Genomic DNA, 18,976 nt, shown 5'->3' with positions numbered 1-18,976 from the left:
CTTCATTCAGCCTTCAGTGTGCAGGGGCTGTGCTGGGAATCTTAAAGAGTCAGAAAGAAAAAGTGACTGTTACTACATTGTCTGAGCATGGAACCTTGTTTTAGTGAAATTTCTGTCTACTTCTCCTGGGAAGCTAATGTCTGCAGGAACAGACTTCGGAAAATACTGTCTTAGAAGGTTTTCGTTGTATGCAAATTGGTAGCTGTCACCAGTTTGCTAAACTCTCAGGAAGTTTGCTTAGGAAGCAGTGGGAGATTTTAAGTTCCTACACACATGCGCACAAACACACACACACACACACACACACACACACACACTCACACATTCACACTCATACACACACCTAACAGTCTAGACGCTGGCACAGTAAAATCCTGGAGTGTCCATGGCAATTGCAGTAAAAGGACCTGCCACCTCTTTCTTGTCCTTCTGCAAGCTCTCCAATGAGTCCTCATAAATAGCACGAATCTCTGAGGAGTCCCCTGAAATCGTTTTATCTAAAGAGGTCTTTGAAACTAGGAAATAGAATGTAGTCAGGGGATAAGAAGGTAGGAATTGAAAGGCAGGAAGACAGACCGGCTCACTTCTGGGGAGGCTGTCTCGGGGTGTCTGCATTTAACCCTTTCAACCATTCTTCCTCTGCCCAGATCATGCCGAAGGAGGAACTCTCCGACCCCTCGGGCTTCCAAGTGAAACTAAGGAAGGAGAGGGCCAGATGCTGCTTAGATCTCACAGGAGTATTTCAGTAACTTATCCTCCAAGTACTTCTCACTTGCCAGATGCTGCTGCTGAGCCTTGCCTTATACCTGGCTTGTTTATTCTTTTGTATTGATTTAATGGCATGGGAGTGGGTGGGGCGGAGGGATGAGTCCATGCCATGCCGTGTGTGTGTCACAGTGTTTCTACAGCAGGTTCAGAGAACATCCTGGCTCAGGCTGGTTTTCTTCTACTACTATGTGGGTCCAGGCGATCAAACTCTTCAGCTTTAGGGCAAGCACCGTTTTCCCACCGGCCATCAATCTGATACCTGGACCATTTCTTAGAACAATATAGGAGATTTCTTTTTTATTGTTATTGGAGATAGATTCTTTGTTCATACAATACATCCTGAGGACAGTCCCTCCCTCCCTCCACTTCTCCTAGCTCTCCCTCATACCTCCTCTCTCCTCCAGATCCACTCTCCTTCTGTTTCCTTTTCAGAAAAAGAGTAGGCCTCCAAGAGATGACAGCCAAACAGGACAAAACAAGAAACAATAAGACAATAAGACAAGACAAAATACTTCATATAGAGGCTGGACATGGCAACCCAATAGGAGGAAAAGGGTCCCAAGAACAGGCAAAATAGTCAGAAATACACCCACTCCTGCTGTTAGGAGTGCTGCAAAAAAACACCAAGCTAACCACCGTAGCATATACACAGAGGACCTGGTGCAGACCCATAAAGGCCCTGTGCTTACTGATTACTTTGAGCCCATGTGAGCCATGCTTGTTTGATTCAGTGGGCGATGCTCTCATAGAAGATTTCTAATAGCAATCCTCCTACTTTACAAAGTCTGGCTGTAAAGGCCAGAAAAGTTAAAGACCTTGCCCAAGGTCATACATCCAATATGGTGAGGAAGGTGGGTCCGATCCAGAAGCTGTTGTCTGCTCTGAACTCCACAGTACCATTGTGAATACGGACATCCAAAATATCAGGACCTTCATCTCTCTGGCTGTACATGTGGGTGGGCACAAAGGTAGGGCAGTATGTCTGCCCACACTGATAAAGAAGCCAGCATGGGAGGATACTCATAGCCTTCATCATCCATTGCCAGCAGAGCCCCTTGGTTTCCCAACAACAGCCTGGCTCTGTGCCTCAGTCACCTCATCCTTGCCAAATACATTTCTTCTCATTAGCCATCTGCCCTCTCATGCCTGCTGCTAGCCCACAGTGGCTGGGCAGCTGTCCTGTTAGAGAAACAGGACATAATACCAGCTTATGAATCAATGCATTCTCTGGCACGTCTGGGATCCCCTAATGGAAAAGTGGCAGAGTCCAAAATACACTTCATCCTCATCCAAGTCCACTCTGTCAGGGTTGGTGGCTCCAAAGGAGTCTTTGTAACTCCAGTGTGCAAACCGAAGCTGACAAGGCTGGGATTGGGGCAGGTGAGCTCAGGCCTACAACCTGAGGTCCTGGTGGTGGCTGTAGGTGAAAGAAAGATACAAGTGGGAGCACCAGGGGCTAAGAGAGCAAAGTCATAGAAAAGGAGGCCAGCTAAAGGAAGACAGTGCTTCTACCTGGCCAGGAAGTAAGCCTAAGGCAGCCTCCATCTGTCACATCATGCTGAGTGACCAATAGATAGGTCATTTCTACATTTCTAGTGCCTGTAAATACTGTGTGCCTGCGGGTCAGGGAGCTGTGTATAAGGCACTCAGAATGAGCATGCAGTAGACATAGCTCCGGTCTGGGAAGACGGCCTGACCTGTACCTGAAGGCACTTTGGCAGGGATGGTCCAGTGAGCCGAATAAGCTACACACTTCTACATTGTTTGCTTGTATGGGGGCAAAGGAAGTCCGGAGTAAAGATTGGGCAATGTGTCTTAGTTACCTTACATATGGTTGGGATAAAATACCAGACCAAGTCAAATCAAAGGAGAGAGAGTTCATTTTGGCTCATGGTTGAAGGTAACAGTCCTTCATCTCTTTACTCACTGGAAAGTGAGTAAAGAGAGGCATGAGCTTAAGGAGGCTCATCACATTGCATCCATATCAAGAAGCTGAGAGCAATGAGCGCTTGTGTTCGGCCATCTTTCGTCTTTTCATGCAGTCCAGAGCCACCTACTTTTAGTGAGTGTTTTCCTGCAGCAATTAACCTAGTCAAGGTTCTTCCCAGCATAGCCAGAGGCTAATGTAATCTAGGTAATCCCCTACAGATGTGCCCAGAGACTTACTTTGTAGGTGATTCCAGATTCTGTCAACTTGACAGCCATCATTAACCATCACAGCATGAATGACTGAATGAACACCCTTGAACTGCTAGATGTCACTGCTTCAGCTGCCCCAGTTCTCTGACTGCAGCAGCCCCTGCTCCCACAGCCATAGCTGTCTGAAATAATAATGCATTGAGCTCCTTGCTGTCTGTCTCCTCGACTCCCATAAGGCCCTTATGTATAGCAAGGACATCCCTTATGCATGTCCTCTCTGCTTACAACAGTGTCTAGCACATGAGAAATTCTTGCATATGTATGACATCAATGAAACTGTGATTGTGAAGATACAGCCTTGCCTGCACACCTTTGAATTGACATTTTTAGAAAGCAAACTTGACTTTGACACTCCTCTTCTAGCAGTCCCGCTCCCTTACAGGACAACATTCTAGCTCTCTAGTCAGGAATGTTCCCTAGCATTCAGGCCCTTGGACTCTGACCGCAGCAGACCCCTCCAACCTCCCCAGGCTTCACGTGCCGTGTGTTCATTCATTGCTTCTGGAACTTTGGTGTTCATGAGATGTAGGGGCCTAGTGATTCCCCCACCCTGCCCCCAACTCAACTCCAGGCATACAGACTCAGGTAGCATGGTGGTGTTCTATTTTGAGAAAGACCTCTGGGGTGGTTTTGATGGTAGAACCATACTTCAAGGAAGAGCTTATGCCTTCCTCAGAGTGCTGTGGGCAGCACAGTGAAGCACCACATCCTTTCTCCCCACAAACCCATCACATGATGATTCCTGGAGGGAATAGCCCTTGTCTGTCCACATTCCCTCTGCAGAAGATGCCTGACATCCTTCCAGCTTGGCTCCAGAGATGACCTGCAGAGGATGTGGTCTTCCCTCCATCAGCTACACATATTCCGTGTTCCTCTCCTCACCCAGTGCATCTTGTATTTATTCTGCTTTGGGATCAACCTACTGAATTCTCTTTTCTCCCTGAACCCAGCACTGTAGATGCTAGAAGAACCACTCTCAGTAATTCTATATACTGAGCATCCAGTGGAGTACCTCATGTGTCCTGGTGTGGCCCACAGCCATCATGGTCTTTCCTCTTTTCCTCCATCCTAACTGTGTTCTCTCTTTCTCATTGCCCCATCTTACCAGGAGTTCTCCCTCCAGAGAATGGACAGCCTTGTGGATGATAGAGTCAACATCTTAGGATTTTCCATTTTCAACCAGTCCCATGCTTTCTTCCAAGAGTTCTCCCAGAGCCTCAACCAATCCTGGCAGGAGAACTGTGACCATGTGCCCTTCACTGGCCCTGCGGTAAGTGTCCTCTTAGGTGCCCTTGGGACCCAACACTCTCCGTGATCTATCACACACTTCATACAATGAGGCATGTCCAAAGTCATTGGTCTTTAAGATGCACCATGGCAGGGGAGTGTAAGCCACTCTATATCTGGGAAAATGGCTTTTGGAGGTCCAGTGATGTGGACAAAACAGCATGGGTGAGGATGCCAAGATCAGAGAAGGCTTTCTTGAAGGTGGGAGGCAAGTCCTTGGTCAACCAAGGACAACAAAGCGAGCAGTAATTCCATCTGAATGTCTTGCCTGGTGACCGCATGGTCATCTTAGTTGATGTAAGTGCACTTTGTGATATTTACACAATGATACAGCAGATGGAGCACACAGTTCTCAGAGCATCCCTGTCATTAAGCGTTGAAAGATTTGCCATTCATCATTATGTACAAGACCTGGATTGGGAGAAGGGTCTAGTTCCCCTGGGTAGAGTAGGAGCATGTTCTGTCTCACTCGTAAGACATAAAGAGGCCCTCCTGACACATGAAAGCCACTACAGCAAGTATTCCCATGTGTCACCTTCCTAGCCAGTTTCAGGGTCTTATGCACCCCAGGAATGTTGGAAGGGATCTGGGTAGCCTGTGCAGCTGCACAGGCTCCTGCCTCCACAGGATGTCTCATCCCTTCCTCTTCTCAGACCACTCTTTCTTTGTCTTCTCTTCCATTCTCTTTCTAGTCTCCCATTTAGCTCCTTTTCTGTCTTTCTCTTTCCTATACAGCACTGGTAATCTTGACTCCTCCTTTCTTCTTCTTTAAGCTTGTATGAGTGGCTGCCTGCTTCCCCCACCTTCCTACAATCCTAGGTGGGGCTCCTCAAGTATGGAATGTCGTTTGTAGGGTTGCAAAGGAGGGACTAGGCTAAAGATATCCAGGAGAATGCTCAGTATGCTACCCTGGCCGGAAAGCTTTCAGGTTGCCAGCGGTATGTACAGATGTGCTTCCTGCCTGAGACAAAGCCATCACAGAGGGAGTGCTGGGAAGGGACACACACACCCACTAGTTTCATATGCCATTCCCATTAATCATGCTGCAAGGAACAAAAATCGTGGGAAATCATTAAAATTACAGATGGCTAGATTAAGTAATTAGAATTTAGGCTAAAACAGATGTTTGTAATTAAGTGTTTATTCCATTGAATAAAATCCAGATTGTAAGAACCAGTCCATGAGACCTTAATGGTCCCTGCCCTGTATTATTTTGGTGGTGGCAGAGTTTAAACTTACAGAGGTTCATCAACAAATGGGCATCTAGGATGCTGGGAATCCAGTCTGTACTGCTTTGGGAGTTACAGGTGTGTGTCTAGAAGATATTCTTATTTTTATTTCAGGGAGGGAAGGAGTCCAGCCACAACTCCCTGAGTCAGAATTGATTCATCTTAATTTATACAGAGTCTTTCATTCCCTGAAACAATTTGCAAAACAGATCAAAAGAAAATAACAATGAAGAACCAAATGAAAATGTAAAAACAAGAGAATAGAGGGTTCCTTGCCAAACAGCTCATTGGTGCCAAGAAAAAGAGAGGACTTTAAATGAGGGTTGAGCCATTTGGGGGATTTAATATTTAGAAGAGACAGGGACAGTATAAGAAGAGACAAAATCAAGAGGCATGTATGTGCCCATACAGCTATGCATCAGAAAGATGGCGGGATCAATCATAGGAGGAAAAAGAAATGGAAAGGAAGGAGAAGGAATAGCAGAAATGTCTTCTTTCCCTTCCTGAGTGGACCCAAAAGTAGAGACAGGGACAACCCTTTTTTGTGATGCACACTACTTTTCACTGATTGTGGCACAAATACTTTCCAGAACAGCAGTAGTAGCAGAGGGAGAAGGCAACTAGGAGAATGAAGAGATGGAATAGAGAGCTGAACCACAAGGGCACTGATGGGCAGGCAGAGATGATGGTCTGGAAAAGAGAACTTTTATAAAGATAAGAAAAGAGGTTAGCAACTGGGACAGGCTAGTTGGAGGAGTGAGGGGCAGGAAGTAAGTTGTCAGGAGGGAGGAAGGTGAGATGAGTGTCCTAAGTAGATGACCAGAAGCCTATAGGAGAGGAGCATCTGGTAATGGATAAAGGAGACTGACTTGTGGGAAGAATGCGCTCCAGTATACAGGGAGTTAACATGAATTATTCCAGGCTCAGCTTCAGAGAAGACCCAGGAAGTGCAGTGCCCTTGGGGACACTTGACCCATGTCACTCTCTGACAGCTGTAAGTAGGTAGAGAGGAGATGGGAACCTTGATAAAATTCCACCCACTTTGTCCCTGCCTGAGTGTCCCCAGCTTGAATTTTATCTGAGAAATATCTGAGGGATCATGGAAGTCCCTGGAGCTGGAGATGACAAAGGATGTTGGGAACAGGTACACGCTGACCTTCCAGCATTTAGATAACATACTAATAAGAACACCAGCTGGGGCTAGGGGGGTGGGTGTGTGAGCAGAGTGTTCGTCATGCAAGCAAAAAGGCCTGAGTTTCAATCCTCAGCACCCAAGTAAAAGCTAGGCTGGCACTGGCTGCCAGTGACCCCCGTACTGGGGAGTAGAGGCAAGAGGAGTCCTAGAGCTTGCTAGATAGCTAGCTAGTCTAGCCAATTGGTGAGGCCCCTTTCTCAAAAAAATAAGGAAGGGTGGGGCACACTTGTGAACACAGGTTCACGTGCACTCACACATGTGTGTATATTCGCGTGTACACATACGTGTGAAAACATACACTTGTGTAATACACAAAGAGAAGATATACTCATGTATAAAACAGAGAGAGAGGAAAGGGAGTAGGGTAGAGAGGGAGGCAGGGAGAGAGGGAGAGAGAGAGAGGAGAAAGGAGAGAGAGAGAGAGAGAGAGAGAGAGAGAGAGAGAGAGCATCACCCAAGAAAAACTTATCCCAGCTGGAGTGGGACTAGCAGCATCAAAGGAGCTGATGGTGTGACCAGTTTCCTCTGAAATCATGCATTGTCCCTCAAGAACTGATTCACAGCCTCCAGATGAGGAAGGGACCTCAAGAGGGGATGGGTTACAGGCCTCTCTTGGAATCTTGATCAAAACCACTTTGAGAGGCGGGAGATGCCTGGGTTCTCTATGCTAATCATGGTGCAGGAACCCAGTGAAAGTGCAATGTGGTGTCACAGAGCAAGAGCAAGACTTGAGAGAAAGGTAATTGAGGGCCCCAGAGTCTTTCACTCTCTATTCAGTCACCTTTAGTGTCAAGGCCATGCTCAGCCTAGAGCCAACTGACCGCAGTGGGTCCAGGCATTCCATCCAGAAACAGTACTATTTAGAGAGAGAAGAAGGCTGTATCTTCTAGGTGACAGACATGCCCTGAGAAGCACACCCCCAACTCCAGCCCTCCACGCAGGCTCATGATCTGGTAAACTTTGTGTTACATATTGGTAGAAGATGGGTGACTCACTTGACCCAGACATAGCTGGGCCAGAAGTTGATGACCATATGAGAGGAGGGAGAACACCTAAACAAAATAGAGGGTGCAGGAAAATGGGGTCTAAGCAAGCAACACTGGCTAATGGTTCCCATCTTCACTGCACAGGATAGCCAACCAATGAAGCCAGAATGTGAACTGGGTGGCGCTCCAGACCCCAAGCATCAGAGGGAGTTGACCCTAGTCCTCCCTTCCTCTAGTCTTCAGTTTCCCTGACTTCAGACCTGACCTGAATGCTCTGCCTTCCCGTCTGTTATTGAGAAAGTGCCTGTGTCCTAAAATGTTGTCCCAGGTTATTTAGAAAGGTTAGACACAACAGTAAACCTGGAGAGACCGGGGAGAAGTCTTAGCAGTTAAGGGTCCTTGATGCTCTTGCAGATGACATGAGTTCAGTTTCTAGCACCCATATGGAGGCTCACAACCACCTGTAACTCGAGCTCTAAGGGGACCCATGTTTTGTTTTTTTAGGGTCTCTGTGAATGCTTGCACTCACAAACACATATGCTTCCCTCCAAACACACGTAATTAAAAATAAAACAAATCTTTAAAAGAAATAGTAAATCCTGAAGGACAAACACAATGAGACAAAGGGAAACAGAGACTAGCCCTGATCCTGCATTTCCCTGTTGTGTGTCCATGGGGAAGAACTCCATGAGTCTCATTTCTTCACCGGACACAAGCGTTAGACTAATGCTAACTGATAGGGCCCCGTGGGGCTGAAGCCCTGTGATTTAGAGGACTCCATAATAGGGAGATGAGCTATAAAGCAAGGGAGAAGGTGGGCCACACAAATAGCCAAACTGAAAAATCTAGAAGCAGAGAACGATAACTTCCTAGCAAAGGTCTGCTCTCAGGAAGATGCTGTTCTGAGCGCAACAGGGCATCTACAGCATCGTTTTCATACATTCTTTCAGCAAGGAAACATGAGCAGCCATTAGTAAGGGAGCCACAGGTGCTAGGGGAAGGTGAGGTATGAGGAAAAGGACAGCTGTAGGCTTGTGGGGGAGCAGCAGGAGCTATGCAGATGAGCCTGGATTCCCTTGAAGAAGGAGCCAGGTGACAAGGACAAGGAAGGTAGGCAGAGAGAAAGAAGCAGTGGTTGGGGTGGAGGGGACTTAGAACAGTGAGGTTGCTCAGCCAGTTCAGCAGGGCTGCACACTTTCCACTTGTTTGTTTATTGGAACTGGGCATTGGGATTTGGATTCCCTTATCTGCTTAGACTTCAGGTCATAGTTGGATCCAAGGCCAAGGCACGCCGAAGTCAGATGGATTTGAGAAGACTGGAAACTTGATGGAGGAGGCAGCAGGGCTTTTCTGAGTGCATCTACATAGACTAGGGATATGCTAGCATATATAGAGCCTGATAAGTGACAGGGCCTGGATAAAAGTAGAAAGAAGCAGCCATGAAAGGAAGGGAGAGGGGGGAGAGAAGGAGAGAGAACAGGAGGGAGAGAGTGAGGGGAAGAAGGAGGGGATACAGTGGCTAAGTGGCAATACAGGCGAACTTTGATTGTGAGCTGCTGATGGTATTTGGAAAAACTCTCCAAAGTCAGCACAGTCAGTACCCATTAGGGGGCAACAGCCCCTCATGTAACCATATAGGAAATGTGAGCACCTGTCCAGTATGCTTTCTGGCCTCGTAGCATCCTCTTCCTCCTGCTCCCCTACACCTGCCCCCTGAACACTTCCAACTCCTTGGATGAGAGTTTGTATAACCCCACCTGGAGGAATGCTCACTCCTATAGTTGATGACCTTTACAGACTCATGATGCTAGATGCTGCCTCTTTTATGAATGAAAACTTTCTCTGCCTGAGGTTCAGCAAGGTGTCCTAGGTCACTCAGCATCCAAAGGAGGGGCTGGAGTGGAGCTATGCTCCCAAGTTTTTCTCTCTACTCCTTGCTATCCCATGCTGTGTGACCTCTGACTGGAGGGCTGTGGCCTCCCTCCCTCTGACCTTAGAGGGGCCAGTGTCCTGGAGCCTGGCTAGACAGAAGTGATGGATAAGAACTCTATAATACAAGGATTGCCTTCCAGTTCCTCTCAAAGGTTTCTTCTGATGAGCAAGGGGGTTGGGCAGAGAAAGAACTGATTGTTGGGGCTGGACAACATGCTACCATGGAGAAACTGGCCCCTTGGAACCTCAGTATCGTTCCTCCACGGAATTTTCCCTGCCTTTCTGGGCCTCTCCCAGCCCTGTGGACAGTGCTGAGCACATAGACACGGTAGTGAACAGTACATTTTTTTTCCTTGTACATGTTCTATACAGTTACAGCTCCTCCTGGATGGTACATTCCCCAGGGACAAGTCAGCTGTGTTTTTATACCCTCCATCCACCCTGTCCCCTGGCCTTCCCCACCACAAAGGCTGCAATCATTGACTTTACTCACCAGGCAGATGTCTGCCAAGACTTAATTCAAATCAAGCTGTCTCTTGGGGGCTGGAGAGTTGGCCTAGAGGTTAAAAGCACTGGTTGCTCTTTGAGAGGACTAAAATTTGATTCCCAATACCCACACGGTGGCTCACAACTATCTGTAATTCCAGTTCCAGGGGATCTGAAAACCTCTTCTGGCCTCCTTGGAGACTGCACACACAGGGCACACAGACACATATGCGCTCTCCACACCCATCCACAAAATTACATTTTTTTAAAATTAAAAAGAGATGGTCCTTGGAGCTAGCCACGTGCCAGGCCTCATGCCAGGGACCAGTGACACATGGGCTTGACGGCCCTGCATGTCTCTTGCCTTTAGGAAGCTGCTTAATAGGAAAGATAAAAACATAGGCACGGCTACGGTGACCTCCGTTCTTTGTTTCTAGAGTTGTGAGGGTCAGAGCCTTGGCCCTGGCAGCTCTAATGGGCTAGGTCCTACCACCTATTCTCAACAGACCAGTTAAGCAGACAAATCAAAGTGAAAAAGAAGAGGAAGATGTTCTTGATGTGACCACACTGGGAAGAGGAACACAGAAGGCCAGTAACCTGCCTGCAAGTCCACCCAGGGGTCCTGACATGAGGTTTAGGTTTATGTAACCAAAGGTCTGCGTAACTATGCAGACCTGGTCAGGGTGTGGTTTCACCCATCTTTATTGTCCAGGCTCCAGCCTCTCCTTCAAGATGATCTGACAGGTTGTCAAACTGCAAAATCTCTTCCTAGGACCACCTTCTTCCTCTCCTCCTCCTCCTCCTCCTCCCCCTCCTCCTCCTCCTCCTCCTCTTCCTCCTCCTCCTACATACTTGAAGAGCACCAGGGCATGGTCCATGCCTATACGCTGAGTCATCCTGCCCTCCACCTTCCATGTGTGCCTCTCATTTCCACCTCCTCGCCTTTGCTCCTGTGGACTCATCCTCTGAACTGCCTGTCTTCTCCCCATCCTGCGTCCACTACCATGATACTCAGATCCTTCTGCTGTCAGTTCCAATGTGTCTTCCTCCATGGGACACTTTCTTTGTTGCTCTCTATTTAGACCCACACAGACCTTTGCAGCTTCAGATCATCTCACATCCTGTTACCCTGATTAATGTCCTTTGTACCCAGCTGTCATCTGTCATAGGAATGGAATTCTACTAAACTGTAGACTTTCAACTTACTGTGCATTTCATACATGTACCACACATGGAACAGTACAGCCACATTGCAGTCCTAGGGATATGTAGGAAGGAATAGTTTCATGGGTAACTTCTGGGAGCAAGTGACCTATGCCTGAGCATGGTAGAGGTGGCACGTTTGAGAAGAGTGGCCAAGTTCCTTCCCTCCCCCTGAGTTTAGCAATCTTACCTACCATTCTGTGGATTTATTCCTGGCAGCAGTGGATGTTGCTGAGAGAGAGAATGAGAATTTGGAGTCCAAAGGTATATTTTGATGCTTCAAGCCACAGCAGCCTTTGTCAGTGCATGAAGGTTGCAGAGCTTTTGAATGCAGACTTGGACCAGGCCAGAAGTGGGTGAACCCAGAGGAAGGGGTGGGTAGAGGACAGTGAATGTGTCCCCTTATTTGAGAACTTTTTCTCTTTCCCCTCTTTGTCCTCTTTTCTCCCCTCTTCCTCTTCCTTTCTCTCCCCGCTACCACTCGCTTTTCCTGCTTCTCCCAGCTGTCCTCAGCCCTGTTGTTTGATGCAGTCTATGCTGTGGTAACAGCAGTGCAGGAACTGAACCGGAGCCAGGAAATTGGTGTGAAGCCCCTGTCCTGTGGCTCAGCCCAGATCTGGCAGCATGGCACCAGCCTTATGAACTACCTGCGCATGGTGAGGAGCAACTGAAGGCTTGGTCAGACCCAGCTTCAGGGGTGGGATGGGTGATACAGGGTTTTCCTGGTGGTTTACAGCCCTGGCTTAAACATCACCTGAGATGGGTGGGCCATGAGCTCCATTTGTTTCTAATTCTTAAAGCTCTTGGCAAATCTCCATGGCCAGCTTATTCCCAAGACAATAATTCTTGGATCTTAAGCTAGGAGTCCTGAATTCTAGGCTTGCATCTTGTCTCCTGTCTAGTGGTATCCCCTGCACAACTCAGCACAGCTAGCAGAGGACCATGACACTGGAACCTGATCCCTCAGGAGACTCAGCCTGCAGACTTTTGGCTTGATCCTTGGCTTTCCCTGAGTTCTCTCTCCAGATGTGTCTTTCTCCTACAAGGAAGACATCTCTCATTAGAGAGGGAAGATGTGGAGGGTCTTAGATTTTTGCAATGAGTCGGGAGTTTCCAGACTTCCTGCAGGCCCAGGGTCAGCAGATTCTCAAAAGGGAAAAAAAGCTGCTAACTGTCCCCACGTGCCTATGGAACAAGGAGAGCTGAATCTGAGGGGTGGCTCCTGTCGCCTTACACAGTTGCTTTGGGGTTACCGGGTGTGGGCCCCCTCTTCCTTCACTCAGATTCTGTGGCTTTAGAGTGGACAGAAGAGGGGTTTCCGAACACTGTGAAGTAGCATGTAAGAGGATCCTTGCTTGAAACCAGATTGGGTGGGGCCTATTTGGTGCTGTAACTCACTCTCTCTTGGACAGGTAGAATTGGAAGGTCTTACCGGCCACATTGAATTCAACAGCAAAGGCCAGAGGTCCAACTATGCCTTGAAAATTTTACAGTTCACCAGGAATGGTTTTCGGCAGGTAAGCCTCCCTATGGCTTGTCTCTTGTCCCTAGTTCCGATGGCCTCCAGCTGTCAAGTGTCCCGCCAAATAGCAGGCTGCATCCAGTCTGACCTAGGTTCCTGGATTTAAGCTGCCTTGTCCTTTTTGGTCCCAGAACAGCCCATGTGGGCTCTGCCAGCAATATGTCAGAAAGGAGGCAAGCCTTATAGAGAGAGGAGACAAGGCAGTGTCATTTAAAAAGCAAGGCCTCTCCATTATCAGAGTGTTCTTTTTTCTGGGAATGATTTGGGAAGGGTTAGGGCATTTTCCCCAACCCTGGAAGCCCTGCTAGACTCTAGGAGCACCATTGCTAAGGCAAAGGGTGGATCCCATGTGGGCTAGGCTAGCTCCTCTTCCTGTTACACTACACTACCCCTTCTCCTGCTCTTCTCCAGCCCATCCCCCCCATGCTCTCCTGTCTGCTGCTGCTGTTTCCATCACCCACCATAGGGATGCTACGCCCTTCAGAGCATGTTGGTTCTCTGTATGGTTCTTCCTTCTCCATTAAACCCTCTTGCTTCCTTTTCTCTGATCCTCTATCAGAGGAAACAGACTCTGACAAGCACTCTAAGTGTCTCTCTAGAAGTCTTTATCCTTGCTATGCCCGAATAATAAACTTCCTTTATTTAAAGGCCTCTCTAATGCAGGAAGGGCCGGAAAGAGCTAGCCAGACACCAATTACAGTAAGAAGCAGGCATATTAAAGATCTCCTGACTGGCACAGTAGTTGAATGAGGGAACATCCCACTGTAGAGCTTGAATAGCCACTCTTCCAGCAAATTAGGAAGAACCAATTATCTTCACCATCACCACCATCAAGGTGGCTACTCTTATAGATTGAACTCTTACCACAAGCCTGATGTCACGGTAAGTTTAGCATGTGTTTGCTTGCGTAAGCTTACAAAGTAGATACTTTCATTTACCTTCTGTCCTAAAAAAAATAATAGGTACTTTGTGTGAGGTGTATGTGATCACGAATATGTGCATATGTGTGCTGACATTTATACACATGTGTGTGGACGTATGCGGAAGCCACAAGTTGGTGTGGAGTATGGACTCTTTTTGAACCAGAGCTCACGAATTCAGCTAGACTGGTTGGCCAGCAAGACCTAGGGACCCTCTCTTTCCCACCTGTCCTGTGCTGGGATTACAGCCACACACCACTGTGCCCAGCTCTTTATGGTACTGGGCATCCGAACTCAGGTTCTCGTGTCTGTAGGGGAAACATTTTTCTGATTTGTCCCTCTTCTCTAGCCCCCAAATGGGTACTTTTTATTAATGCCATCACCTGTGAGGTTTATGATTGATTTGTCCCTGGACAACTAGGCCATGGCAGAACTGGTTTAGGATCCATATATGTCCCGTCTAAAGCCCAAGTCCTTAACTGTTGTGGTAAATTATGTATAAAACTCACTTTGGTAATTGTTAAACAATTGTTAGATTCTGCTGCATGGGAGTCTGGGAAGGGAGGCCCAGGACAGGACCCAGGAATGGATGTGGCCAACATGTATCCAAGGTGACCCTCATGGAACTTTACAGCATAGAAGCCTCTCATACCTGCCTCTTGCCACACTGTCCCTGCCTCCGAGAGGGGACCCTTGACCTTTGCATAGGCTCCGCAGAGGTCTTTCTAGGTGATCAGTTACATTTTTGGAGAGTCACTTTTTGAAGAGAACAGAGGGAAAGGAGTCCCAGGAAAAGGTAGATTGCCCCCCCCCCCAGGACAAGGTGCAGAATACTGAACAGCTGTGGATGACAACTACATGGGATCAGGGCACTTCCCACATCTGCTCAGAGAGGGGCGAGGTGGGTAGCTAAAATCATGGCTGGTTCCTTCATTTACCCAACAGGTCTTTTAGGGAGCATCTGCTGTGTGTCAGACATCATGTTGGGCCTGGGGAGAGCAGGCATAGCCCTTCCTTACACCAAGAGAGCTCACATTCTGGTGAGAGTAAGCTATGTAGGAAAAAACAAAAACAAAACAGAAAGAGAACGGAAGCTGCACTTTGGGACTCTCAACTCAAATCATGCCCCGTGGCTCATCATCCCTGAATGAGTAGGCTGCCAGCCTCTAGGAAAATTGTCAGGGATACTTCCCTGAGCTCCAATCTTCTTGGGGGATCTGAAGTAAAGAGCGTTCATTCACTCTTTCAAGTTAATACCTGTTGAGTGTCTCCTATTGCCGTCTCTCTTCTAGGTGCAGGTTTCAGATGAGAAAGATCTGCTTTTGTGCAGCATATGCTCCAGCAGGGGACAGATGACAGGCAAAAAATACATATGTAGCACTATGCCAGCCTGCTAAGCTCTCTGAGGAAAAATACAACTGGCTAAGGAATACCCGGGTGAAGAGCAGAGCGTTGGAGGAGTGGTTAGAACATACTGCTCAGGCAACCCCAGACCCGCTCTAGAGAGTCCCAGCTCAGCCTTTGCCAGCCTCACCTTGGACCTCAGTTCTTCCCTGTTACGATCTGAGGAAGAGCCCATTTCCTGTGCCTCCTTCATAGAGAGCACTTCCCATCTCTTGGTCCACTCTCCAGTTGGCAGATAGCTGATGGGGTTCAATGCCTCTCTCTTCCTTCATTCTGCTTCTAGCTTAGCTGCAACTCCACACTAGCTTTTGGGGAAGGAGGTTGAATACAATTAAACAACACTGAATGGATTTCTCAAAGAACTAACAAAAATAGTTTTTAAAACTGATAGAGATCAGGGCTGGAGAGATGGCTCAGCAATTAAGGGTACGGGATGTTCTTCAAGAGAACCCAGGTTTGATACCCCACACCCACACAGTGGCTCATAACTATCTTTAATGGGAGCTGATGCCCTCTTCTGGCATGCAGGTATGCATGCAGACAGAGCGTTCATATACATAAAGTACATAAATAAGTAAATCATTTTTTAAAAAAAAACTGATACAAATCAATATTAAAACTATATGAAGGGAGAGGGGCAGAGGTCAGTGGGAAAGTGATCTTTTTTTGGCTTGATTCCCAGTACCACCAGACCAATACAACAAACAAGCATCTGATCAAACAGCCATTATACGCAGATAAAATCAGCACATACTTATTAACTTTATTGGTGAGAACTCCTTCAAGATAACTTTCAGAAATGCATCGAAAAGGTAAATGAACTTGAAGCATCGTATCGTGTTACAGATTGTAAAGGCAAAATGGTGACTAGAGAAAAGTCCACATACATCCCAGAGATGGAGGTGGCATTCAGTATACAATAAAAAAATAAGGAAGGTTTCTATTATTAGTAGTATTATTTTAATTTCATGGGCTCTGTTGTTCGTTTGCCTTTATGTATGTCTGTGTGAGGCTGTTGGATCCTCTGGAACTGGAGTTACAGATAGTTATGAGCTCTGTGTGGGTGGGCTCTGGGAATTGAACCTGGCTCCTCTAGAAGAGCAACCAGTGCTCTGAGCCACTGAGGCATCTCTCCAGCATACAGAAAACTATTTTAATAAAGATTTTTTTGTTGTTGTTGCTTATCTGTTTGTGGTACTGGAGATCAAACTCAGAGACTCAAAGATACTAGACTAGGCAAGCAATCTATCATTAAGCTATTCCCCCAACCTATGAAGGAATGCCTTTTGTTAAAATGTTTTTCAGTAATGGATTTTTTAAAATACACGTTTTATAATGAACATGGAAAGGAGTCAGCATCATCAGCCCGCCCTTAAAGTACCATTTTCAGCCCAGCCTGGCCAGGACCCAGGAGTCTGCCCTGGGGCTTTCTTCACAGCACCCACTGGTGGTAAACAACAGGCTTCTGGAATTGAGGTCTGCTCAAGGGTGACCCACAGAGCTTGCTTTAAAAGGTGTGTCCCCAGGCTCCAGAGCTATGCATTTTTCCTTTAGTAAAGCAATGTGTTCTAGGAATCTGTTAGCTTTACAGATGCCCTCACCATACATGGTGAGCTGACTGCAGGCTGTCCTTTGGCAAACACTGTGCTAATAGGAGGTTTGTTTGGTTGGTTTGCCCTCTCTGTGCCCTACCCCATTATTTTGAGTTTTTGTTGAACGGAACCTGCCACACATTAAGGGGGCTATTGTTTTGACCTTTTACCCTAAGAGACACTCAGTCCTGACTGGACTTAGAAAGTGGATGGTGAGAATCTTCCTTATGACCTTGGCTTTTCAGCAAGTCTGGAGACTGTCCTGCTACTTTGCTGTCTGGTTCAGGTGCTGTGAGTACCAACTGGAAGGCCGTGTGTGATGTGTCTCGTGCACAGATGCAGCTTCCTAGCACCAGTCCCCAGGTCCCATCCCAATCACCACCCAATCTTTGCCTCTTGACGGGCGTCCTTTCCTGCTTATTACAGGCTGAAGAAATGGTTTGAAAGGGGATAACTAATTAGGCTTCTCTCCCAGGGTGGGAGGAATGTCAGTACCTCTGCTCTGATATTCTCCCAGTTTTATCCAAGGTGATGTTGGTGTGGGAAGGGAAGTGACAAGGAGCTGGAGGATCATGGGAGTTGTCTGTGTAGCCAGACTTCACATGGTGCTTTGGGCAGATAACTCTCTGTCTTGAAGATAGTCTTGTAAGGTAAACAAGCTCACCAATAAGAAACTTCAAGCTCAGTGGCAAAGGGAGCTTACTCTGTGAGCATGAGGATCTAAGGACCTGAATTCACTTCTATAGTACCCACATAAAAAGCTGGGTGTGTCTATGCAAACTCGTAACCCCAGCACTTCAGGACAGCCACAGGTAAATCAGCAGAGCTTCCTGGCTGGTCAGCCTTGCGGTAATGTGAAAGCGACTTCAGGATCTGCGAGAGACCCCATCTCAAGTCAGTAAAGCAGAAATCTACAGAGGAAGACACTGGTGTCTTGCTCTGATATTCAAATGTGTGAATAGGGGTATACACCATGGTATACTCACATGCATGCAAAACACACACAAGCACAAACACACACATATACACAAACACACACACAAACGCACACACACACAAACATATATACACACACACACACACCAAATCGCACTGTCTCCGAGAACTATCTATCTCCAAAACCCATGTTCTTGGCTCTTCTATTTCCACTTTTCCTTCCTGTCCTTGGGTACCTGAAGTTCCCCACTCAAACCCCTACATGTCTGGTCTGTTGCTCTGCTGCCATCTGCCACCACTGATTCTAACACCCTGCTGGGAAGGGCTTTCTTTAGTAATGACATCTTCTCATTCGGACTTGGTTCTGTTCTTTCTCTCCTGTCTGGGAGAACTACTATTAAGAGCTGGTTTTGATTATTTAGAAAGCACCACGCAGGGAACCCAGTGGTCTATAATTGGTAAAATGTCTGAACCAAATACCATATTCCCTGCTGGTGGCTGATTAAAGGATTTTTACCATTTTTAAAAATAGTCTTTCACAATTCAGAGTTAGTTTTTTACCATTTTAAAAAATTACTATTTTGATTCTGCACGAACAGTGTTTGCCATCTTGGGAGCTTCCACTACAGCCCATTTGGAAGAATGCAGGAGACATTCTGAACCATCTCTCTTATTATGTATAGGCATAGAAGTCAATGGTACTGCCCATCCCTCCGTGTCTCAAACAGCGGTGTTGGTTCTCACCGCCTCCCAAAGGCGGGCTGGCTGTGTGTGTGTGTGGGGGGGGGGGTTTACAAGATCATTGTTTTCCTTTCTGTCTGGGAAAAATCCTCCTCGAAAGAAGCTGGAAGGAAAAGGAGGAAGCCTTGAGAAGACCCTTAATTTCCTTCATTTAACTTCGTCTGAAGATCAGAGACGGCGAGCTTCCCCTGAGCAGCGTTGTTAGCTTGTAATAAGATGTGCACACCTTTCATCTAAGGCTCGGAAATGGCTTAACAGGGTCTAATTAAGCCTTTGGGGTTTGACATCCCCAACTAAAGATGCAAATCTGCCTTTTCCCCATTGCTTCACTGTGTATCCCAAGCAGGATGGGCTCAGGGGTGGGTGTGTGTGTGTGTGTGTGTGTGTGTGTGTGTGTGTGTGTGTATGTGTGTGTGTGTGTGTAGTAATGATGGTAACTCCTCATATTTGGTCTCACAGAATCCAAAGATGATTGAAAATAGCTTAGCTTGGCACTGTGTTTGAATGGCTATACTTATGTGCAAAGCTGGCTCTCCTGACATCATAATAATAGCTAACATTTATTGTCGCCTACAT

The 18,976-nt window shown here is 47.0% G+C and overlaps 1 protein-coding gene across 1 annotated transcript in view; it reads left to right on the top strand.

The window, feature by feature from the left end:
• Grik4 (glutamate ionotropic receptor kainate type subunit 4) overlaps positions 1 to 18,976 on the top strand; it is a 284,790-nt gene that overhangs the window by 191,099 nt on the left and 74,715 nt on the right. The window contains exons 8-10 of the mRNA XM_055622027.1: positions 4,076 to 4,237; positions 11,789 to 11,941; positions 12,698 to 12,802. Coding sequence (XP_055478002.1) covers positions 4,076 to 4,237; positions 11,789 to 11,941; positions 12,698 to 12,802 — 420 coding nt within the window. The remainder of the gene's footprint in view (positions 1 to 4,075; positions 4,238 to 11,788; positions 11,942 to 12,697; positions 12,803 to 18,976) is intronic.

Source organism: Psammomys obesus, unplaced genomic scaffold (assembly GCF_907164565.1).
Source record: "Psammomys obesus unplaced genomic scaffold, mPsaObe1.curated_primary_1811, whole genome shotgun sequence".
NCBI classification, from domain to species: domain Eukaryota; kingdom Metazoa; phylum Chordata; class Mammalia; order Rodentia; family Muridae; genus Psammomys; species Psammomys obesus.
This window is presented reverse-complemented; position numbering and strand designations above follow the sequence as displayed.